Source organism: Lepeophtheirus salmonis, chromosome 4 (genome assembly GCF_016086655.4).
Source record: "Lepeophtheirus salmonis chromosome 4, UVic_Lsal_1.4, whole genome shotgun sequence".
NCBI lineage: Eukaryota > Metazoa > Arthropoda > Copepoda > Siphonostomatoida > Caligidae > Lepeophtheirus > Lepeophtheirus salmonis.
In genome coordinates this window covers 25,283,328-25,310,057 of record NC_052134.2, presented here as the reverse complement: position 1 = coordinate 25,310,057, position 26,730 = coordinate 25,283,328, and the positions used below count along the sequence as shown (strand labels likewise).

The window sequence follows — 26,730 nt, the reverse complement described above, 5'->3', positions numbered from 1 at the left end:
ATTAAGAAACGAATTAGTTTTGATTAGTGAACACTTCTTTTCACACGAACTTTGCCCGTAATTCAAGGGTTTACAATCATAGAATAAAAAAATCATGATAAACATAAAGGACTCTATTGATATTACTATTTATCTAAATCAAGATTAATGTTTTCAACATTTTGTATTTCGTATGATAAATAATCTCAATTTTTTTTACACTGTATACAATTTCGAATGAGAAGATTAAATTCAGTATCTATTAATTAATTATCCAATTGTAAGTACAAATGTATACATATATGCAAGGTAAAAAAATACTTAATTCAATATTTATGAATAAAAAAAGCAAACGTAATCATGACTAGTATGGCAAAAGATAATTTTGTCGACATAAACATAATAGCTTCTGCCTTTTCAGCATTGGAATAAAGTTTTTTGCTCAAAGGCTGTAGAATTTCAGTTCTATAAAGCTCACAAAGGATACTAAGGATCGAAGAGATACAGGCTTGAATCATGGAGAAAAAATAACGCTTCAACTCTTCTTCGATGTTTCTCACCAAACTGAAGTAGATTCTATTTGTTGAAATGTATATATCTGTTGAAAAGTCTCCAAATAATTTTTGAAGAAATTCATAAATTCGTGAACTTGTTTCATTCGGCGGTTCTTCATAGTTGAGTGATATAAAAAATAGAAACATACCTACTTGGATAATTTATTTATATTTTCTCACATATTTTTCAACATTTTTAAAATACTATTTTTACAATAATTTAATTTAAATAATATTAGATGTGGAACTCTAAATGATTTAAACTGTATAAACTAGATTCTTTCTTTATTGTAGTCACAACGGAATTGTTAGGAAAAACCAGAATTTCCTCATTATTTATGCTTAGGAAAATGAAAAAAAAAAAAAAATCTGAAATGTTGACTGAGCTCATGGAGGGGGAATTATTGTACTCGGTTTGCTAATTTTGAGTTTTATTTTCGTATGTCCTTTCCCGTAAATTACTAAACTAAATTTCAAACTGAACAATAAAATGAAATAATTTTTTTATTAGAATATATATAGAAAAATCATTTACCCTACAACTATTTTTGAAACAGTCTAACGCAACTAGTTTTTTTCCCAAGGGCCATTACTAGTCACTACTTCGTTGATATGGAGGACCTTATATGTTACTTATTAGGATCAAAAACACTATAGCTTATTTATTTTGAGGTGACTGAGCCACATATGAAGGTTTTGAGAGCCGCAAGTCGCTCACTACTTATTAAATGTAGTTATCTGAATGGATATTGAAGGTTGCGAGTATATCAATATAATTGTTGCGCTTCATGAGAAATGTCTTATAATAACTCAACAATTTTTAAATGTACCTGTAAAATAATTATTTATCATTTTTAAATACCTAAAGCTTTCAAACGCTATTTATGGGTAAATAATTTTAAAATCTAACTTTGAAGTTAATACTCATAGCAATACCTAAAGTGTGCAGTGTATATTGACTTACCTAAACCCCATTTAAAAACTCTTGTATACTATGCAATGTACACATCATTCGCCAATATGTCAATATAGTTACCTTATCTGAAATGAAGAGTGAATGATTATTATTATTATGAGAAGAAGAGGAGGAGCTACAAATATACAGGTTATTTTCCTTCTTCTAACTCTGTCTTATCGTCTCTCATCCTGATTGACTTCCTATAGGAGGGCCCTTCTACGGGAGAAGGGACTTCCGGGGTTTGTTCGTTTTTAATTTGTAAACAAAGTTGTTATAATTTGATCATTAAATGATTATTTAAAAAAGGATCTTTGCAAATGTTTCATTTGGGCCTTAAATAACACTTTCATTCAACGTGATCTCAGAACATTCACAGAGCTTCTTTCTCCTTCTATTACACGATAATCCCTCTTTCTTTTCGCATTTTTTTTTTTTTTTTTTTTTTTTTTTTTTTTTGCAAAAGAATCCTTTTTTAGGGCATGTATTTTTCCTTCTCTGAGTGTGTTGCCGGCGGTTCGTAGTATAATATATATTTATTTTAGTAAAAATATACTTTGTTATATAATATTTGGATACAGGATACACATTGTGCTGCTTAAATATGAATAAAAGAGGGAAGCCATGACAAGTATTTATACGTGAGAGGTACGAATGATATAATTCGTCAATTGACCCTTTTTATATTAATATTACATATTTATTAATAGGTTAGTCTGTTTTTATTTCAATTTGTATATTCTTTATTTAACTTTTTGCTCATTAGTCATTGCTTTATATTGCAATAGCAGATTAAATCATTTTAATTTTTTTTATATGGAGACTTTGTGGAACTATTTATTGTAAATAAATCTTAACCATACGTTTAGATAGTGGAGGGATAAGTGGCTGATACATCCTCCTCATGTATTTTAACTGGGGGGGGGGGTAGTGTATATAAAATCATCATTCCACCCTTTCAGAGACTTCTGAGTTAATAAAAACAAAACAGTTTGTACGTAACTTGATTTTTAATTAATTACAATGTAATATATTCACCAAGCTAAATCCATGGATTTTAGTAAAACATGAACGTGATTTAATTTTACACTGCTTCTTGATGAAAAAAAGAAACAAAAACAATTGGTTGAAAAGTGTTATAGGGGCTCTGCTCTAACAGAAACAATAATTAAACGTTGGTTTTCTGACTTCAAACATGGTTGTAGAGACACAAATGATGCAGAGTGCATTGCACACCCAAATGAGGTGGTGACAACAGAAAAATAAAATAAAAAATCCATAAAATCGTTTTAAATGATTGGAAGTTGAAGTTCAATGTTCAATGTAAGTGCCCCGTTTGCTTAATGTTGACCTAAAACAAAAACGGGCTGATGATTCTGAGAAGTGTTTGGCCATGTTTGAACGGGGCGAACTGTACTTCTTATCTCGGTATGTGACAACGGATAAAATATGGATCCATCACTTCACTCCGGAATTAAAACGATAATCATCTGACTACTGGACAGCAACTAGTAAACCTCTTCTAAAGCGCCCGAATGCACAAGTGTCATCTGTATGGCTATGATCTTGGTATTAATATAAAAATCACCGTAGATTACCATAACATTATCCCCCACTATGTTTAAAAAAAGAAATCCAAAATGAAGGTGGTAGTCCCGACAATTTGAAGAATATTTGAGAAAAGAGCAGCTTAGCTGTCTGTCATGGCGCTATATTAACACCTATGAGTTCAAAGAAATAAACACAAACCCACACTCCGTATCTAGCTATGATATAGGCAGGAATTTTTCGATGTTGAGCCTTAATTCTACTCTGAGTCCAACAAGGAATTACCCTGTCAAGCACTAGTGATTACTTTATACTTATTTTCTCTTTTCCAGAATATAAAATAATCGTGACAGCTTTGGTGAATAAAAAAAATATATATTCATGCAGCAACTACAAAAAGCCGGACTCTTCAATTATAATAATATTTTAATTTATGAAAATTATAACTGTATTTTGTTGTCAGTTGTCAATGTTTGTGCTTCTTTTCCTCTAATCCGTGTTCTTAACTTTGATTGGTTGAATTAGTTTTGATAAATGCTTAGCTCTGAACAATTCCTAACAATGATTGAAGAATAATTCCATATTTGGGAAGAATTGACCAACTTATTTTGTGCCTTTTTTCGATTTATTTTAGTATGGAAGGTTTGTGATATGATAAAGATAACTTCGTATTGAAGTTTAAGTTATATACACATCGTATATCATGTTATAGAGTACTACCCCTAAATGCTGAATTTCAAATGACCCTGATGTGAGTTTTCTCAGGTTTCTAATCAAAGACTCTGCAAAAGTGGCCAAATTGATGTAACTAGATACCGACAGCGATTTAAGTACTCTTCTTAAGCGAATGACTGCATCACTGCATTCATCCCGTGATGTAGATAAATAACTCCAACTCAGGTAGCTGGTAAACAGTACCTAGAGTTGAGTAGTTTGTAATGAAAAAAATCCCTGTAAAAATTAGAAAAGGAAAAACGGTTGTTATGTATGCTCTTTCTTCTTTTTTGTTTATTGTTTAATCGGTCGTTGTGGCAATAATTTGTTCTTCTGAACTATACATTATTGCCTATCTTTGGTGAAAATGTTTTAAAAATTAATAATATAATAAATATATATGATAATTGTATGTAAGTAATAAGGATGGTTATCTATTCCGAATTTTTTTTATATTTTTAGCTTATGAAGGGATTCATATTAGTAGGGGAGACAAAAGGTGATTGAAACCTGACAGTTTTATCGAATCACAGACTAGAGGAAATCATTTAATTAACACGGAAAATATCTAATAGGAACTCCCAATCTTGTGTAGAAATACCAAATAGATTCTTAACTTTTTCTATAACATATTCATATTATGGAAAATATATTTGCATTTCCTATATTTATTCAACTTGACAGATGATTATTATCCTTCCAATAATATTTTTCCAATTACATCATAAATTAAAACTATTCTTTAAAATAAGTGATTCAATAAAAATATGCTAAACATGTAGTAACAAAAGTAGTATAAGCTAGAATAGGAACTCGGTAGAGCATAAACCTCCATCTCATATCATTTTGTGTGACCTTGAAATCTCAAAGTTTAATGGCCTCTTACTGTTTACATATATAATCTTCATACAAAGTTTTTCTGAAATTAGTCAGTTACTTTTTCCGTAGTCTTGCCTACAAATAAACACACAGAGGCGATTACATAACCTCCATTCAACTTTGTTGGTGAAGGTCATAATTTTTGTAATTGGTTTGGGCATGAACATTATAAGTTTGAATAAATATATTTTAAGATAAGTTAAGAGTTATATTAATTTAAAGTCTTGATAAATTTTTACGAGTAACTTTATCAACCTATGTCTAAATATTACAAGATTGGTTAATATTTCATTTTTCTCATTTTTGTAGTTGCAGGAAAAAGGAGAGGTAAGTTTTTCTATGTGAGTGCAATATTTTTATTTTATTTCCAGTATTTTTAGTATTCCATGCTTAGAGTTGTATAAAATATGAGCTGGCAGTATGTGAAATACAATAAACCGAAAGATGACATATTAACTCTGACAATTTGAAGAAAGTTTAGTTGAAGAGCAGCTTAGCTTTCATGACGTTTCATTAGATTAGCTGCAAGTAGCTATGGGAGGAAAGAAATATACAAAAATCCAACTCTATAAAGAACGTTTTCACTGACGTCATAAATTGAAGAAGACGTTATCTTGGAGGTTCAAAGTTGATATTTTACTACATATAATAATGGACAAATCTTCCTTCACATCACTTATTTGCTGATTTTTTTTTTTTTTCATGACGTCTCCCTTTCCTTAAGCATCGCCTTCTTTCCTCTGAACTACTTCTAATTACATAATTAATTGTTGTGGAAGAGATTTGTTCTCTCCGAGCCTAATAAATAATCGTGTTGACTATTTAGCTTCCATCGGCTCGGTTAGGATCTACTAAAATATAATTAAGAAATGAAATTGGTAATCATGATATTAATTTCTCGAGAGTTTAGATTCTATCATAAAGACTAAAGTAAATATTGATTAAAGTCTGTAAAAATTATGTTTTCCCACGGACTCGATACTATGAGACTCAAACTTTACTTGGACTCGGGACCAAGATAAAAAACGCTGTAATTATCCAGGGGGTAGATGTCTTGTAAACGATGAAAAGAAAGCATTGTATCTAAAGTTAATATATAGATTTCTATTAATTTTATTGCACGAGAGGTACGGGTTCAAATTTTTATAAGAACTATATGTAGAAGATTTCCTTAAATTATAGGGATGAATGTTTTGAAAGATATTGACGTTGTTTATATAATGTATAATAAAAAAAATAATATAATTGCCTATATTATTGTCAACTATATTGCTTATAAAAAAGGGGGAAAACAACTTGATAATCTAAGGTACTCTTTGTATATATCAAATGCGCCCCCCCGCTTTTTTTTGTGACCAATTAAGGGCTATTTAAAAAAATAAAATAGTTCTTGATCCTCTGTTGATGAACATTCTTTTTATAACTTGGTTAGTGAACTGTGAAAAAAACAACAACAGAATATAACATATTCATGGTAAACTTTTGAATGATAATAATAATTATGTCATTTAAATTTTGTACCATTTTCCTAACTATTTAATGCTACTATTAATTATAATATGCTAAAAATACTTGTATGAATATAAAAAAATCCCTATTTTAAAATAAACTTAGCAACGTGGGTTTGAGGTTTTAACAACATATCATTTGCTTTTCTTATAGTAAAAACATTATATTTAATTTTTGATTAAAATTTTAATGAAATATTCATTACTTTATGCGAATTTTGGGAATCAAACTTGTATTCATCTGCTTTTAAATGTATTTTGAATAATACTAGCTTCAATATAAAATGCTTGTAGCAGCCGTTGTACACCTCAGCCTCACATTACAAAAAAGAAGAATCCAAGAAATCAAAAGGAATTTAAAAAAAAAAACGATTTTTAAGCAAAATCGTTAAATAAACTGGACCTAAAAATTAATAAATATACAAATAAATCCTATAGAAGGCATTATCTAAATAAATAAAGAATTGTGTACAGTCAGATTTAATGTTTTAGGATCATATTGACAAGTATTGGCAATAAAATTCTAGTTGTTAGAGTTTTATCAATATTTAATTTTGGAGTAAATTTCAAAAGAAGTTCCGAAGGGATCCTTGAAAGACACCAATTTTTTTATTTTTTTTTTTATTTTTGACGAGTGGAAACACTTATTGTACGAGGGATAACAATTTAGGAGTTTTTGCCGTGAGAATTAATGGAACAGAACGCTAAAATGCATTTTCAGAGCTCAACATTATCGTTCCGTTCAATGAACGTACGCTCTGCTGAACGCCGGTACATTTCGTGTTCTGTTCATAACCCTGGCTTTAACCAAAAATAATTGATAAAAAAAAATATTGTGCGACTAATTCTGATAATATTCAAGTTACTTCAAAATCCATGTAAAAATCTGCAAAAAGCAATAAATACATATTATAAATATAGGAACTTACTTACAAATGTGCTAATTAAAAAAAAAAAAAAAAAAACACACACAGCCATTATAGTTTATTATCCACAGTCATATATAAATAAACAAATTTCCTCAAGACATATTATTAACTTAATTGTCTATGTAGAACGTAAATAATAATAAATCGACGTGATGATAGAATTAAAAAAATATATTATCAAGTAAATGTCAAAAAAAAGTTCCTCAAGTCAACATCCACTTCTTAAAAGGAAGAAAAAATGATTTGTAAAATTGGATAGAACAAAATACATCATGTATACCTTATGTTTAATACGTAGTTCTTCATTGTAATGAGTGTTAATACCTTTTTATGCCTAGTAGGCACTTGACTAAAGTTTCCGGGTCCAGCAAATTTAAAAAATGACATTCGTTTATAAAATATTGTTATTCATACCAATAATATCTAGTATGAACAATTCAAAAATGATTATTTACATTGTAAATGTACATACATATTTTATAAGCTTATGATTGACTAACATACAAAATAACATTAAAAGGATGTTGAACTTAGAAATAATGATTGATCAAATATAGGTATATACTCAATTTTCGCACGCAGTCTATAAATTACATATTATAATCTAACTGAAGGAAGAGGCATACCAAATGAACAACAACAGAGTCTTCATTAACCATTAATTTTGAATCTCACAGCTCTACAACTTTAAGGGCCATTATTATTATTATTACTATTTGTAGAAATGATGTATAACGCGGAAGAACTTGGATTTGGAGGAGTAGTTATAAAGAATGATGATTGTGGATCATTCATCCGCATACAATAATTTCAACAGCCATAAATCTATTCTGTACATTTTATATATAAATTACAATAATTTCGTTGTTGAGTCCTATCTCAATAGAAAAAATATAATAATTCTCTGTTTTTTGTTTTCTGAAATGTATAAACAACACGTCGTATCGCTACATGTACATTATACAGTTTACAAAAATACTACATAGGCATGTAATATCAAATATTTAGATCATTGGAACAGAGATTGATGAAAATATAATACTTCGATGTATTTTTTTGAATGATGTTTGTCATGTGGGTTATTTCTGGTATCAAAGTCTTTGTGTTATAAATATGTATAACAATTACTCCCCCCTCATATCCTTTGTAACAAGACTGCTAAGTCATTGCATTTCTTTTCTTTTTTTAAGATTAACTGGTGAAAGCTTAAGTTATTGCTGTAACTGTTCGATATTATAATCCCTTTGCACACAAGAATAACTCTGAAATAAATTTGTTCTCATTATGCATGGAAAACAAAATCCACTTTTTTCTATTGTTACGCATCAACTTCTTACAATTTACTGATGGTGGTTTTTTAACTTATAGGGCAATCATATAATGTATAAATCGAGGGATAAGAAACGTAAATGAATTTTTTTTCTTTTGTGTTGAAAGAAAAATGTCCTGAAAATATGGGGATTTACTGCAAAAAAATAAACTATGAAAAAACGTCGAAAGACAGAATGAGAAAGTTGTATTGAAGCATAATCGAATAAAAGCAGGGCCCCTTCATTTTTTCAGTTACATTTTTTAAAGAAATATAAAATTTTAATGACTTTAAAAAATATTTTTTTATGACTCATTTTTTTTTATTGATTAGAAAAACGCTTATTTTAATGTATTTTTAAATTCAATTTATTCAAATTATTTCATACCATATACTAGAAATAATATAATGAAATTTATAAGGCCAACTTAGATCTCTTTTTTTTTTCTTTGTATTTTCGTTGTTCTATAAATATAATGATAAAAATTGTTTTCTCATACTTTTTTTTTATTTTGAAGGTCGTACTCGACTTGTTCACGTCAGTATATACACTTGCTTTTGTACCTTGATCCAGGATTGACAATTCAAGAAATTTTATTCGCTTAAACTTTTGACTGAAACATTTATTGATTTAGTTGCAAACCTAATTATCAAAAGTTATGGTATTTACCATAATCTGCTTATCCTCTACAAATTTTGTAATTTTTATAGAATGGCTTTAAGACAAGACTTAGTAATCACCATGACTTGAACAACCAAAGAAGACAACGAAATAAATATCATATTGGATTAATCCTACAGGGGAAAATATTTATCTTACAGTATCAATCAGGTGATACAGATCATGACCAAGAAGGGGGTTGGAACACGGACTCCAAAGACATCCAAACACAGGTCAAAACAACATATTTGTTCAAGGCTAAGGAGACCAAGAACAACAACGACAGGAGGCTGATAGATAGGGAGTTTGCTTTTGACCTAAAAAAAGTCAATTGGAACCATTAGTACAGTGCTCCATTAAGAGCTTTATATCTCTATGAATACTAAGACTTAGAGCTGAGCAACATGAGCAAAGTTGTTCATTGCAGAGTTGAGAATATGAATTACCACTGATGAGACCTGGTTATTCATTATAATGTCAGATATTAAAGAACAGTCCTGCCTATGCATTAAAAAACGCCCACGAACACCCAAAAATCATAAGATTAGATTAGGTGATCCCGTTGTTCGACTCTCAGGGCCTAATCAAATTGACCTGTGTACCCAATGCCACAAATATTAATAGCAACTATTATATTGGATTCTTAACCAACTTTATAACCTTTTTTCGTCTTACAAGTCAAAATGATCTGTTTTCAACTTTAACCTACGAAAAATACATCTTTTTGTCATTTCTTAGACTTGAAATTTCGTGATTTTTCCTAAATAGACCCCACCATTAGAAAAAGTTTTAAAAAACCATGTTTTATAATTTCATTTATCCTGAAAATGACTAGTCTAAAAATATTGATTTAGAGTTTATTTGTATAAGAGTGTTCATATATATTCTTGTAAAGACCAAAGATGATCCTTTTGGATAGAGAGTAAAGAGATTGTAGAATCAGTAAATTTATAACTACAAATATATTTGAAGTGCAATATGTATGTACATGAACGTTACCCAAAAGTACCTCTTGATACAATGACAAAGAAATGCATACGCACTAGTTTAGTAGCTATATAATTGCAAAATAATAAAAATTATGGATAAAGCAGTGAGGAAATGTTTTAATTGATGAGAAATTACATATATTTATTGAAATTGCAGATCGAATTTATAATTAGTTTGTCCGAAAAAATGGCTTACAAGTAACCTGTCTAAAGGTCCTTGATGAGGAAGAAATGCAAGATCCGGAGATTGAAGATGATGTGGATGAATAAAATATAAGACTTGACTCATTCTCAGATGGAGAATTCATTTTTTTCAAGGATGCGATACTTTTTAAAAAAAATGTTAGGATTGAATGGTCCTCCTTGGCAAAAAATTGAACTGAGGGTAGGAATTCTACTCATAACATTATAACATTGACTCCTGGGCCCGCAAGATATATCATGGACTATTCAAAGGATATCCTTTCAACATTTTGCCCATTTTTCACTCTAAATGTTGAACGAACTATATTGAAAATGACGAATTTGGAAGCTTTTAGAAGAAATTTATATTGGAAGGTATCTATCGATCTCGTGGTGAGACTACTCCTGTTCTTTAGGACGCAGACAGTTTTTAGGGATAAAATGTCATTGAAAGACTTCCAGACATTTGCATGATATCAATTTTACCCGTCAAAAAAGACCGTAAAAATAATTTCTTCAAGTACAAAATGAACAAAATACCTACATCTGTAAAGACAAACCTAAGATTGATATTTTTTTGTCTAACATATTCAAGCTCTTTATGGATTTTTCGTATATTTTCAATTGTTTTTTTATACTGTATAAATATAGGAAACATTTTATCCAACTAAGTTTTTGTTATAGTAATTGTTACTATAGAATTGATAAATATTTAAATTAAAAATTAGAGGAGTTTTTTAAAGAAGGTGACTGTGGTGCTGGAGGGAAAGACTGGAAGATTTCGAGGATTTGCCTTTGTGTATTTGAGTCTTTGGAGGACTGGACGTATCAGGAGATCTATAGACATCGGATATTAGAGGATTATTCCAACCCTCATGCCTGGGCTGTACAAGGGACACCTACTTTTTATAGCTACTGGGAAAGGGGATATCGTTGGGAGGATAAAGGCGGTCCCCATCTCCCTAATACAGTAGGGAGAATCAAAGGATCGATGACAGGTCCAGGTCTAGGTCCTACTTAACACGTATTTTCTTTTTATTTTTTAAAGTTTAATAAACTATGCGAATTTTCTAACTCATTATTAATAAACATGTTAGTTTTAGATTTAACAAATTAATGTAGAAAAATTAATTAATTAAGCAAAAGTTAGTTATTATAATTTTAATTCATCTTATGAAACATAATCTATCTTGAATTTAAAACAAAAAGGCTGTTTTATAGTGAGTATTTAAGAGCGGGTGATTTTGAACCGTAAGGCAAGGGGTTTTATACAAAGTAAATACCACACAAGGTTTAAAAGCCCTTCATATCCACAGGCCCTTAAAAAAATCTATAAGTTTGATAATACAAGACCCAAAACTGCAATTTTGAACAAAAAATTCATCAAAGTAATGAAAATCCCTCTGGCCCCCATACTTCGCACTCGTATTATTTACATTTTTGATAACTGTTTGACGTTTTGTAGGTTCAACGATTTGTTCTGTTTATTCTACGTTTAGCACGTTCGATGTTTTATCCTTCGACATTTTGGCCTTTATACTTTTTTCTAACGCCTTTATGGTCGAACACTACAGACAAAAGGTAGATTTTTTGAGAATATAGTCATGATTTGGAATTATTAACATTAGGGAAATAGAAAAATATCCTGCTTTGAAGTTTTTTGATGGAGACTATTTAGTTTTGTCTCTAAAATTATTAAACATTATTAAATATACCGATTGTAATGATAATTTTGTTTTTTATAAATTCTTATTTGGGAAAAGACTTATAAATTCTATTAAAATGAGTTTTTGGTTTTAATATTCTTTTGTTAAAACTTTATTATGTATGTAACGAAAACAATGTATTCAAAGTTATCAACATTTGTCTTAATCTGTACAGAGTCTTTGCATGGTACTCTGATAAAACAATGGCAGCACGATGTTTGCATTCTTCCATATTTTTAGAACATATGGATGTTTCCAGATTTTAATTCAAACATAAAAGTTACCTATTAAGTACTTTCTAGTTCAAGTAATTTAATATTGACACAAGTATGAGTTTTTGAGCATTGCGCCTAGTTGAGTTAAAGGAAAGGTTTTAAGAGAAAAATGTGCATTGAATTGATAAGATCTAAGTTGAAAAATGAACTCAGTTGGACAACTTTCATAAGGCAGTCAATTATTAATCAAAAAGTGTCGGTAACTCTAAGGGCCAAAACTTTTCTATTTTTTCCTGCCATTAAGCGTTCCTGCTTACTGTTCATCCATAAGAAATTAAGAAATAAAATTGTTCAAAAAACTGGAGATAAGATTATTCTATACTCGAATATATCGAGTTTCGATCATTCAAGCTTAGTTGAGTTTTTCAAATAATATTTCGGACAAGTTCAAACATTTTTTCAGAAAATCAAGTCTTTTTCAAGTTTGAATAATACTCAAATCCAATATTACTAATATTTAAAGAATAAATTTAAACTCAATGCAATGTCAGCAACATTTATTTTTATTCTTTCCTTTCAATTAATCAAAAAATATCTACTCCTGATCTATGTAAGTTCATCTTGACTACATTTTAAATTCAAATAGATGATAACATCTATTTTTTATTTTTGGATTGAAAAATGTAGAGCCAAAATATAATATTTGATATAATGATGAACACTTAGGGATAAATAAAAAAGATGGAAGTACTATCACTATAACATAACATAACATCTAGAAATAGATCCTGGTACTTTTTGGCTCGGATGTAAAAATTCAATAGATGTAGACTATGGTGTCAAGTTCAAATTGAGGTGCTTTTTGATAAAAAAATATGATTAAGAAAGTTTGAATAATCTCTATGAATATTTAGAGGTAAAGTTTAGAAAATTAAAATTTCTTTTGTTTTTTGTTATAATATAATCATTAAAGCAATGAAACACATTGTTTTAAATTTAATGATCTATTAACTAATCAACAATTTGCAATTCTTTTGCAAAGGCTAATGTATTTTGATAAAGTGTTCACCTTTGAGTTAGGATACAATCTTCAATGGTCTTCTTCTACCAATTGTATTTATAATTGTAAATTTGATTAGTCATTCACAAGGTTGTGTCCCGTTCAGGTTCAGTGGATCTATCGGTCAAGTTCTTTCATTTCAACAGTTTCAGTCACGGTTTCAGTCTTCTCTCTCTCTATTCTATATTATACTGGTTTATTTTGGTAATAGGGACTTAAAACACTAGAAAATTTGGTACCAGGAAATGATATTAGAGACAAACAGGCCCAGAGCTACCTTATATGTAGGGGGTCCGAAAACTAATGTTAGTTAAGATTATGGTTGTCAATGTGGGGCTGTGATGGAAGGCTAGGGAGGGGGGAAAGAAAATGGAGAATTGAGGATTGCTTTCAGTCTGGTTATACATAGTACACATGTTTTGTATAGTGTAATACCTGATGTAAAAAAATTTTAATGTTGGGGGGCCTTGGAATAGTAAAGTTTGGGAAACCCTGGCTTAAGAAATATTATAATTATCATATTATAGCTCCCCATCAAGCTTTGTAGCGGGCCTGGATCCATAATCTACCCCGCCTCCCCCGTCTGGTACCTAAAACTACTTTTCCAGATCCATAGGAAACCCTTAGCTATTTGGAACTCAGATACAACTGTATTTCCTGGCAACGTAAACAAATCATTGGAAAATACTACAATTGCAAAAAAAAAAAAAAAAAAAAAAACTCAGAAAATGGACTTATTGATTAAAGCTGATTTACTTTTTATACTATATATTGTATTTTCTTTATTCTATATAAGAACAAAAGTACAAGAATCGAGACCGATAAGCAATATAATGCAATCTCGGTTCGACTTTGCCAGTTTCGGTTCTAGCAGTTCAAGAACCGGAATCGCTTACACTGCTAGACCGATAAAGGCACAACCTTGGTCATTTGTTATTAAGCCACTATATTACTTTATGAGCGCATCCTTTCATCAGAACGGCATAGCAAAGTCTTAAGTTTTTAAATCAAATTTTTAATTAAACTTTACGGGTTTTGATCTGGGAGGAATTCTGGAACCTGCCAAGGTAAATTGTCATTAAGACCTTCCCCATTTCTGAAGTCGAGTCGAGGCCGTTATTTACACCAATAGGGATTATATTAAATAATTTTTTTTTTTTTTTAGCTTTATTTGGCATTGGTTTTTATTAAAATCGGATGATTAGTTTAGATGAAAAGCCATTTTTATTTAATTTGCTTTTTAAGTGGAGGTCGCATCCTGTATTTACAAAAATAAAAATTAAAGTGAACGAGGCAGTTGAATAGATACAACTACAAAATGTGTGTCACTTTCATAAAATGTCTGAATAAAAAATGGATTTTCTAAAGTTTATGGACTGTTTTATAAAATTATTCAGAGAAAGTTAATTAATTTTTTTACAATAAGAAACTTGTGAAGTTGAGTATTAAGTAACTTAAGTTATATATTTAAGTGAAAAAAAATTAACTTTTATTTTTATATTGTGTAAATCATTAATATCAACATGGATCGAATGTATTTCTCCGAATTTTACAAGCAATAATAACGATTGCAAAAATTTCCATACCTAGCAAAGTTAACTACATATTATTTCTTTAATCCATTAATATATTTCGATAAAAAAATACTTTTTTCCATTAATATTAACAAAAGTAGCAAACTATTGTTGTGTATTTGGATGTTAAAATCGGACCAACAAAAGACGGAACTCAAACCTTATTTTCTATCAAAAATCAATCCCTTTAATTTATTAATTTATCATATACCTATGTTATGTATAAAAAAATATCTTATTACATCGTAATACAATATTATTTCCATACAGTATTCAACAAATTATAAGTAAATCTACAATGCACAATGTATGCTGTTTTTCCATCGAGATCTCTAATTTCATAGGTAAAAACACCAAAGTAAACAATTTAAATTTATTGTTTCCTTCATTGTGCTTTTTTAGAGATAAAGAAAACTTTTAAAAGTCCATGTGTGCCTGCAAATCATAATTGAGCACTATGAAATTAGAATAGGTCATAATTTGTATGATATAATTAAACATTTTAGAAAGTTAATTACTGTATACCTAACTGTGTAATCTCCCTGAATTCACCTTTTTAATTGGATTAATAACAAGAGAAATTCTTTGAAGGGAAGAAAGAATTGCATACATAATATATATAACTATTGGATGTCAAATTGAGTTGGATTTTTAGTACCAATTACCAGTAGAATCGTTTAGTCTTCATCTTTTTTTTAATATGTGATCAAGATATTTTAGAAATTTTCTAATTTTATGGAGTAATAATATTAACTGTGAGCCTCCAAGAGGGCGTCGTCTTCAATTATCATGCAATTTATGAAGTCACTCTATATCTTTTTGAACAAATTAAAACTTTGTCTTTTACTAGACAATGACAATATAAAATTTCAGAAAACTATTAATAGTATCAGCCTTGTACTGATTGAAGGGCACTGATAGACTATAATCTTATATTTTACGTAAAATATTTGACAAACTTATAAAATTTATCGATATGGATTATTTCCTCAACCAGTTTAAATTGTTTCAATTTACAAACATTGCAAAATTAGCTTATTTAAAAGAGACACCTATATTCTGTGTCATTTTTATTATTCAATTAAACCACTGGCTCTTGCAGTGGGGTACACGTTTCACTAATGAGTCGTGATACATACTGTAAAAAGTTTGAGGACCCCTGAATTAATCTGGCGTGTTAAGAAATGATAATATTTTAGTACATCACGATCGTGTGTTCCTACTGTATTTCAGTCCGTAGATCAATCAATCAATTAGATTCTATCATTTGTACAAATATGAGTTTATTTCTATTCTAACTTTTTGTCAGAAAAATAACTACTATGTAAAGTCTTTATAAAATTAATTGAATTTTAGGACACAAGTACTCACAGGATATTTCAATTTGAAAATCGACTCAAAATTTGAATCAAGTGGAAAATTTATCAGAACACATAAATTTGGGGTTACGTAATGGACGTTTAATATTTTTATAACGTAATGCTTCTGGAAGGACTGGTCCCAAAACCAATGTAGTACATTCTCGTTTTGAAAGTATGAGTATCTCTGTACCATTATTTTAGTACAAATATACTGGGCCTAAAACTTTGTTTAAAAAATGTTGTAAAAATTAATTAGGAAATCTTAGACAATTTATTTATTGGTGTGTTACCAGTCATACATATTATATGGTTTTCGGACAATTTCCCAAAAACACAATTGATAGAGTTTAATTTTAATAAATAACAGTTGGCAAATTGTCTGTATTATTATACTAAAAAAAGGTATGAGGTCCTATATATTTTCTATTATTTGGCAATATACAATCCCAACTATATGTTACTGTGATATAATGAATGTAATTGAATTGTTCTGAATCTGTAGAACAATACTCATTAATTTATCTATGTGATTAAACTATACTAAAACATTATCTACCTGAATAATAGTTATAATTTTCATCATAAAATCATTTAAAATTGCAATAGAATATACAAAACCTACTTATAAAGAATTTAATTTCGTATTTTGGGGGATATTCTTTTAACAATTGTGTATTCTCTGATATATGTTATGTTTGTTATATTTAAGTACTACTTAATTAATTAATAAAATTTTAAATAACTAAAATAAATTTTAAAATCTAGATGACATTTGTATGTAATTTGTTTAAGATAAACTTTGAATGATCTCTTTCCTCTAATACAAATTTTGAAACTTTTGATCAAAAAGAATTAAAGTTGGACATTTCTTGAACAAAAAAATTAAAATTTAACATTTTTCAAGCCTTAAATCAAATATTAATTCAATATATTAAATTAAAATCTAAAAGTTTTATCCACGAAATCGGCCATTAATTAAATTATTTTTTGGAAAAAAAAGTTTCTTGCCTCAAATTATAACTTTGAGCTGATTTTTGTTAGAATTGGGAGTTGAAAGTTCATAGCTGGACCCCGCCCACAGGCTAAAAGTCAACCCATAAATCACTATTGTACACATATTTCAAGACATTATAATTGATACATTTAAATATCTATCTCTTGCTAAAATGATCCAGATCCAATTACATATTTGTATATATGTACATAGCGACTCAAAATGGATTGTATCGCTAAAAATAATTTTTATAAAAATGTTGAGGACATTTTTCTATTTTATACAAGTTCTGTAAAAAAATGAATATGGGTCTAATCGTTTAAAAAAGTAATATAATTTAATCATTCATGTTGTACGAACTTTTGCAAGTCATGATAAGTAAATTATGACAGCAAATATGGATGTAGATTGGAAATACTTGGTAGTTATCTATTAAGTATGCACAACAACATGATTTTGAACGATTAAATAAACTTTAAGCAGTACATCATATTATGTATGTACCCGTGTATCTGCAGAAGCATTGTAATCTTAAATATGGCCGGATTAACAAATACAATTAATTTTACATTCAATCCTTTCAAAATGAAATACATAATTTTATGATCAAACTATCATTTTCCTCCTCTATCGTGTATCTACTCTCTGAATAAGTTACTTTGTATACGTACATATTGTGAAATCTCCTCCGTCCGACATGCAATTATTAAGAGAATTTTACGATTACTTCCAAACATTACATTTATTATTATTGTTCCTTATTATGGGGACTTAAAATCGGTCCTATTGCATTATTTTTAGTCCAGGGAAAAATCGCATATTTCAATGCCCTTTATGATGACGTAGCAGGGGTATACATATGATGATTAATGATAAAAATTGTGTGAATTTAGGGTATGTTAAAAAAAAGAAACTGAAATAAACATGGTAACCCTAACAATTTGAAGAATGTTTTGGAGTAGAGCAGCTTACTCCAATGTCGTTCTTCAATTCCAATCTTAGTCCAACAAGGACTTAAAATTATAACTCTGCAAAAAAATCCTCAGGATAACTCTAGGTCTTGTACGAGCTTATACAAATTTTCCAGCTGGTATTGTATATAATTGAATGTGGTAGAAATGTAGTAAATTTACTACTCCGGAATAAAATAATAAAAATTCAATCTTCAGATTACCAATTAAAAAAAACAAAAATAGGTGAGCTAAAAAGTACACCTGATTTTCATAGCTAATGATTAATGATTATGCATTTAGCAAAGATTGTTGAAGCGGGCGACGTCTCTCAGATTTTACGCGCACGAGAGGAGTTTTTCCCTTGAAATCAATGAGTGTGAGTTCGATACACGGTTCAGTAGGAAATAATTGTAAACTGACTTCAATTTCCTAGGTCAGATGGATTAATTGTAATACTAAAATGTCTACTTAATCGATTCAACTCCATCTGATCAGTATGGCGAAAAAGGATTGATCTATGAAACGGATTATGCGTCGATTTGAAAATGACCATACGATTTAAAACCCGGCCGGATTTTCAAAAAATTGGGCCATTACATCCCTTCTGCATACTCTTACCTTATATTTATAAAAAAAACACTAGATATTGGCATGTGCTGAAAAACTATACATGATTATTGTACGATCAACGAACTATCAATTTGTCGAGATCTGTGTTAACTAGTGCTGTACCGGTGCTTATTTATGACCAAGGACCGTGGTACAATCCCGTGCGGTCCCATTAAGTCCTACTTTTGGTACTCAACACGTTGTTACCTTTATTGTATCAAGCAACCTTTCTTCCGAAAAGAAACAGAAAAAAAGGCCCAAAATCATATGGTAGTTAGACAAATAAATCAAAAATACTAACTGCTACATATCTCTTATTATTCGCAGACTATCACCGTCTTCCCCATTTTTAAAATGAATTATATATGTTTCATAATATTAAAATATACATAGTATATAGTCAATACTGTATTATAATATTGTTTAGTAATGATATTCTATTAAAAGCGTAGCTATAAATTTATATTTCTATATGATGGACAAAATTTCTTTATATAAATTATAAAAGAGCTAATATATATATATATATGTGTATTGTAGTTAAAGTAAGAAATCCGTTAATGTCCAAAATAACTTAACAAGACTGTTAATGTGCATAATAACTGAAAAAAGTCGTTAATGTGCAAAATTATTGAAATCATAAAATTCACATTATCTTCCGAAGCCTTTTCTTGGGATACAAATTGATGCTCGGCCCATGGGATATGCAGCATGTCCACAGGGCTTGATTTACAGTAAACACCCTTTGTCAATTCATGTATTACAATCAGCGACGCCATCTACTGTAACCCCGGTTGATATTCCGGCCCATAGGTTGTCTTGCGTGCCAACACGACTAACAAGCGGGTTGGAACCCACTGCTAATCATGTAATATCATCAGAGAAGCTATCCCAACCCACGGTTTTTTTTTGTGTGCCTATACGACTAAAAGCGGCTGTAAACCACCACCAATTCATGTAATATCATCAAAGATGCCATCCACTATAGACATGGTTGATATCCCAAACCGACGGGTGGTTTTGCATGTCAGAAGAACTGGCCAACTGGTTGGAACCCGCCGCCAATTCATAAAATGTCAGGAGAGACGGGTTCACTATAGTCCCCGTTGATATACCGTCCCACGGGCTGTATTGAGTCTCAACACAAGTAACAAAGGTGTTGGAACCTACCACCAAGTCCAAATATGTTTATTGGCACGTAACACAACCCATGGGCAGGGATATCACCGAGGTTATAGTGGATGCTGTTTCTGATGATATTTCATGAATTGGCGGTGGGTTCCATCCTGTTTGTTAGTCGCGTTGGCACGCACAAAACAACCCGTGGTTTGAGATATCAACCATTTCTATTAGTGGATGGCGTCCCTGACTATAATACATAAATTGACGAAGGGTGCTTCCACTAATCATGCCCTGTGGACATGCTGCTTATCCCTAGAGGCAATGCATAAATTTGCTTTTTTGTAACTCAAAGTCCTTGGGATCGATAGAACCGGTTATATGACTGGACTGCACTGCACCAAATAAATAAAGACTCGCACAATACTGGTCTTCACCTTTGAATGTAATGGTCTTGTTGTCATAACGAAGAAAAAACACAATGAGTTTTAGAAATTATTATTATTTTCTTATTTTGGTCTTAATCCTCATATTCCTGGGCTTGTTATGATCTCGGTTAAGTTGTTCTTAACCACAACACTAGAATCTCACAAGCAATCTTTAATCAAATAATCTTTATTTATGACTTGTATTTATACATGTTCTAACAAGTTAGTTTGAAAATAAAATAAATCATATGTACATTAGAGTCAAATATTTGACCACAAATTTTCAAAGGGATCATTATTAAATTACTTTACATGTACTTACTAATTTTTTCATATAATTTAACTTTAAATTAATTAATATCTTAATTAATTATTGAATTTACATAAATTAGAGTAAATATTCAAAGATACTTTTGTCATTCATTTGTTGATCTTCAACATACAAAAGGAAAAATAAAATATAGTTGTAAGTTCATTCTTACAACAAATGAAGTAGAATCAATGGATATATTGGAGCTCATAATTTCTATTCTACTACTATTTGCTTATTTAGAATTGAATATTACTCCAATTACAGTACATATATTATGTGTAATGAAGGTATTTGTTGAATAAAAACTTTTTATCCTTATTGATATATTTTTTTCCCGATATTTTTTTTTTAAAGTTCAATTACATTTTTCTTCAAAGGGTAATAATGTAGTCTTCCAATTTTCTCAGGGGATATAAACATGATAATCAATATCATAACACTTATACTAAAAATATCTTAAATTTTTCGAACTTCCGTATAAGCAAAAAGCTTATTCTCTAACAATCCATAACGGAATAACGCGTACAAAATAATATTTGTATTATTATCAATTTAAGGATATAATCACCCTTTCGGCCCGATTTGATTACTTCTGTAATATTTCCTGAGATTTTTTTGTTTGGTTCAAAAATATATGGATATAAATACGAGTGCTAACATTAAGAATGATAGTTCACTTTGCTTTGTGTTTGAAGTCTAGTTTCAGTTACTAAATAACATTTTATATCCTTATCATCAAGATGTTTAAACTACGTGCTTTAATCTTGTGTGCCATAGCAATTCACTCCCATAATTGTAGAATTGTCAAAAGAGACTCCTCTTATGAAAGACTTACTTATGACAGTACTCCATCTTATAGCAGCGAAGATAGCATTGTAAAAAGATATGTTACAACATCGAACCTGGGAAATACTGGCCCCTCATACTCGGAATCCTCTTCATCTTCAGAATCATCAAGCCGGAATAATGATGCGTCAGCTTACAACTCTAATGATTCATATGAAAATAACGGGGATAGTCGAGTCGTTAGACAATCCCAAACTTATTCTGCACCATTCGCAAATAATGGTTACATTTCAACATCCGGGAGTCAACCCCTTTATACTTCATATGCTTCGAATTCTGTCACTCCATCAGCCTCTGCTATCTCTGCACAACCGCCGAATCCTTTGAGTGGAATTCTTGCTCTTCTTACACCCAAATCTCCCAATAATGTCAAAAGTGGAGGTTCTGGACTTTTAGGAGGTGTGACAGGAGTGATCGGTGCAGCTTCAGGAGGAGTAAAAACGGCTCTCGAGATCAAAAGAGACATTGTTATTCCTATTATCATGGGCATTATGGATGTTTTAAAGAACATTGCAACATCAGAAACGCTACAAACCATAGCTGATGTCAAATTGAATGCAGCTCGAACTGTAAGTTATTTGTCATTATTTAGAAATTTCTTTTTATGCACACCTATTATTGTTAGGCTTTGACAATTGGGCCAACGTTCATCCAAGCTTTAGCTGGTATTGCTTCAACAGCAGGGGAAGTTACCTCTTCATTGATTAGCGTTATTCTGTGTAACATCATTTGTCCTCTTCAAGGAGACGTCAATACATGCAGAATTCAAGCCTCTTGCAGTAATGGAATATCTACCTCTAACACTATCAAAACTACGTATTCCTCATCTTCCGGTCAACCCTACATAATCAGCTAATTTATTTAAGTCTGTTTATTACTAAAAATGTGTTTGTTACTCTTTTCAAAAAAATTAATTTATTAAATATATTTATGATTGATTTCATATGTCTACAATAAATCTATATTCTATTAAGATATTAACAAATATGTTCTCAATACTCAAAAATACTTAGACAACCACTTTATATACTATGCAGTATGATCTATAGATAAAATAATCATTTTCATGTCATTCTTATATAGGAAGTCAATTCGGTTTAAGTACGAGTATATACTAGGTAATATTCGTATGTCTATATGTACGATGTGCATCTAAAAATGGACTGATATTTGAGATATTACCATGATTAACCATGGCGGAATAGTGTTGAGATTTTCTCCTTCACTGTCTGATGTCTATCAACCGAACATCAAAATGAGTCAAGACTACTTTCACTCTGAATATAATAAAATATTTTGCTGCAAATCTACAATAACAACTCTCAATTCCCGATTCGCTTTCTTTGTGCGTCTCAGATTGCGAATGTTTGCTACAGTCTGGCTTTTGGCTGTAAAAATATTTTTTAGCGATTGCATTCAAGACGTAGATATTCTAGCAGTGTATCTGGTAGATAGGAATATGAAGACATACTTTGCTTTATTAAAATAGAAAATTTTAACCTGAGAAATAACACTAATTTAGTATATGTTGGTATAAAATATTTCTCAAAAAACACTATGTAGTCCACAAACCAGATTTTTTTTTGTTACAAATGTCATTTCAATCAAAGAGCAAAAAAAAAATTATATTTTTTTGATTAGTTTAACCATTTTCGTACAACAAAACTCACATTACCGGACAATTTCAAATTATTTTCCATTACACTCCGCACATATTTTTCCTTCATTTCAGCTACTTAATCATAATATAAGAGAAGTACCCTTAAAAGTTACATTAAATTACGCAAAAAGAATAATAATAACAAAAAGGAAAAGATTTTTGTTAAGAATATATTTTATTACCTGTTAGGAGGATTCCTCAAACGTGTCTTCCTTGTACTATTTTGGCTTAACATTTTTGCCTAGGATAATAATTGAATGAATATTACTTATATTTCTGGGTCCCCTTTCTATAATATTTCATTATAAGATATATTCAATTAATGAAAATCGGCAGTTAATTTTTTTTTAAAAAGGGCTTAATCCCATCTTGCGATATTTTGAGTGGATTATATAAATAAATCTACTCGTTTCTTTGTCAACATACCATGAAGAGATATTGAAATATCTACTTACATCATGAAATTTAACCTCAATTGAAACAAATACTACAATTCACATTGTACTCCACTTCAATTACTTAGCATCACTCTACTAACTATGCAATTTTGTTGTCAGCTGTCGATGTTTCTGCCCCCCCCCCTTTATTATTCGGAACATTAACTGCTGGAATTTGAATGATCTCTTTTTAAGCTGTGAACAACAATGATTAAATAATAGTTCCATCTAACTGTCAACTGATTTTGAAATTTTTTGGAGGAAAGATTACGAGATACGATATAAGTAACGACATAACGAGCCTCGAAATCCTCAAGTGGCTTCTTTTCTGTAAATGTGCTGAACAAAAGTTGGTATTTTCTACAAATATCCAAATGACTATTTATGTATAATTCAATTAAAACACCGTTAACATCAATTAAATATGATAATATATTCCCATTTTCGACTGAAACCTTTGTTGGCTAACATAATAAAACACATTTATTTGATCTAATTCTTTTTATTTATTCAATGTAGTTCCCGTGGACGGCTATACAACAAACATAGCGGTCACACAGTTTTATGATATCATTATATCATTTTTAAAGTACGATTTCTCTTAACAAATCAAAATTGGTATCAGTTTCGGGGAGCACTCTTCATTATTTCTGAATTTTTACCTAGTATTATTCAGTTTGTATACTTATATATGTTTATGAGTGATACAAAATTGAATTTTTGAATTTTCAAATGTTTAAATAGCATTCAGAATACAAACAACAACATTACAAATTCCTCAGAAAAGTCATAAATTATCCTATTAATATATGGAAAACTTAATGGATTTTTGAATCTGTTCAATATACTTAAGTACTCAACTGTTAAAAAATTTCATTCAAAGTTTTCTATTTCAGTTTTAGCTTGGTAAAGATTCCACATGCCTAACAGTTATATGTGTACAATGAACATACATACATATTAATCATTCAAAACATATTTAAAAATAATCATTGATGCAAATTATGTTTAAATCTATAACTTAAACAAATAATTAGATTATTACACTTGAGGTTATAGTTCTCGACTATCTTGTTTCCACTATATATACTTTTTTTTAGTTGATCATTTATTAGTTTTTTTATTTCTATTTTATTTAGTTACGAGAGTTATTTTTAAGATATCAAATCAGAAAGTGTCATTCATACTTTTGTATGTACTAATGGTATTACTTGGTCCAGGACCAATTTTTTATCTTCTAGTTTGCTCCAACGTAATTTTTTCTATACCGATTTGGACCAATATTTAGGTCCAGACCACGATTTCAGAGTGCAGACCAAAATTTAATCGTTTTCCAATTGTGAAACGATTTTTTCAGTCTCAATATATTAACTGATTTTTTATCTCAATCTATGGACCGATTTCCCCCTATCCTGATTTATGTACAATTATGATTTATACAACACATTTAACTTCATTTGAAGTGCTGTGATGATGTTGACAATTTTAAAATCACACATGACGTTATCAACAATTCGTCAATAGAATGAGTCAATACCAAATTTTAAATCAGACTGGCTCTCACCAAACTTCTTTAAAGGAATAAATTAGTTCGGACCTTTTTGTTATTGGTCCTTCGTGTAATTATTTTTTAACATTTCTCTCAGCGATGTTATCTCACTAACCCAATAAAGTAAGGGACGCTCTGGAGAGCTCCATGTTTTAACGTACAGAATAGAGGTACACAAATAATAAATGTCTTCAAGCGAAATTAATATTGTCAAATTTGTTTCCCTAAAAAATTAAATTGACATTAATAAAAAAAAGTCCTCCAAAAATGCTTGTAAAAAAATTTATGAGCTAGTCAACCCATCAGAGAAAAATACGAATAATGGTCCTGAAAGGCCCCCAAATTTTAGCTTTATCTCAGGTACCACTCACAGTAAAATCGGCCATAGAGCATTAATACAGTGCCCCTAAGTATAGTAAAGAAGTGATCTGTGTAAGGAAAAACTAAGCTTAGTGATTAGAAAAGGAAAAACTAAGCTTAGTGATTAGAAAAGGAAAAAGGGTTGTTGCGTGTGTTTTTCTTCTTTTGTGTTCATTATTTAATAGGTCGTTATGGAGTTAACTTCTCCCTTGTAACCCACTCATCTCATGGATTCGTATATCATGTGATAGCTATTTAGTTATTTAACAAAATATCTATTTAATTTTTTTTCTATTCTGTTATAAAAAGTATGGTGTGACCTTGATCATATTTTTTTACATTAAATATCTCAAACATAATATCCTGCGATATCAATAAAACAATATAAAATCAGTGCATCATTTTTGAAAAACGATTAAAGATCTTTGGGCTTGGGAGATATGAGGGGTTTAATTTTTTTAAATAAATAAAATTATAAAATCAACTTTCACATTTAATGGTTTTTCGAGATGTTATACAGATAACGTTATTTTAATCCTGGGATTTTAAACAAACTCGTGGGTAATATTAGTTACTGTTACAGATCCGATTTTTTTATGAAGTCCAAATAATAGTTTATTTGATGTACTAAATTTTAATCAAGTCAGACGGAAAAAAAAGTGTCAATATACTTGGAATGATACATATACAAATAAATATATATAGTCAGAAAACATGGAATAGAAAAGTAATACTGGAGATAATTGGAAATGAACTGGTAGCCTCTGGATAAAGTATCAGATAATTTAGTAATCGTATACTATTTCATTTGCAAAATAAATAAGGAGAGATGATATTGTGCCAATTGCTATGCATAATGTATATGTTGTATACAAGTTCTAACTTAGGATGAACATTGTTCTAATTTCAAAAAAGAAGACACTAATCATTGTTTGTTTTAAGAAGAAAATAGGTAGTTAATAATTTGAAATGATTAAATTTACAAATAAATTAATAATTCTGGGATTTTTTTGTTTTTTTAGAATTTTTATCTCATTTTTTATTTATTTTTTAATTTTATTTTGTGTTTTTATATTTTAGTTTTTTCTTTCATATTAAATCCATTTTCAATATTTGCTACTTCTCCCACTAATAGGATATTTCGATTGCATTAACTTTCGTTCACCTGTTGACAATTTGTTTGGTTCAAATGGGAAATAACTTGGGCAATTACTCAAGAAATGTGTAATTAGTTTTCAGTAAGAACATCATCGGCCAAATGATCTTAGCTGATTAGCTTTACATAAATAACTTTATTAATTATTTTAAAATTTCTTGTCAATGTGACGCTGTGTAGAT

The 26,730-nt window shown here is 29.8% G+C and overlaps 2 protein-coding genes and 1 long non-coding RNA gene across 3 annotated transcripts in view; 2 read left to right on the top strand and 1 right to left on the bottom strand.

The window, feature by feature from the left end:
* Positions 1-26,730, top strand: part of ENGase (cytosolic endo-beta-N-acetylglucosaminidase) — a 212,235-nt gene that overhangs the window by 75,174 nt on the left and 110,331 nt on the right. The gene's annotated exons all lie outside the window — the stretch shown is intronic.
* On the bottom strand, positions 112-1,152 carry LOC121116310 (uncharacterized). Its single transcript, XR_005863814.1, has 2 exons — positions 1,069-1,152; positions 112-1,011 (listed from the first exon to the last, which is right to left on the bottom strand). It is a non-coding gene; the product is annotated as an uncharacterized lncRNA (long non-coding RNA).
* On the top strand, positions 21,206-22,359 carry LOC121115623 (uncharacterized). Its single transcript, XM_040709702.2, has 2 exons — positions 21,206-21,955; positions 22,012-22,359. Exons 1-2 carry the CDS (start codon positions 21,281-21,283, stop codon positions 22,240-22,242), a joined length of 906 nt encoding a protein of 301 aa, XP_040565636.1. The 5' UTR covers positions 21,206-21,280; the 3' UTR covers positions 22,243-22,359.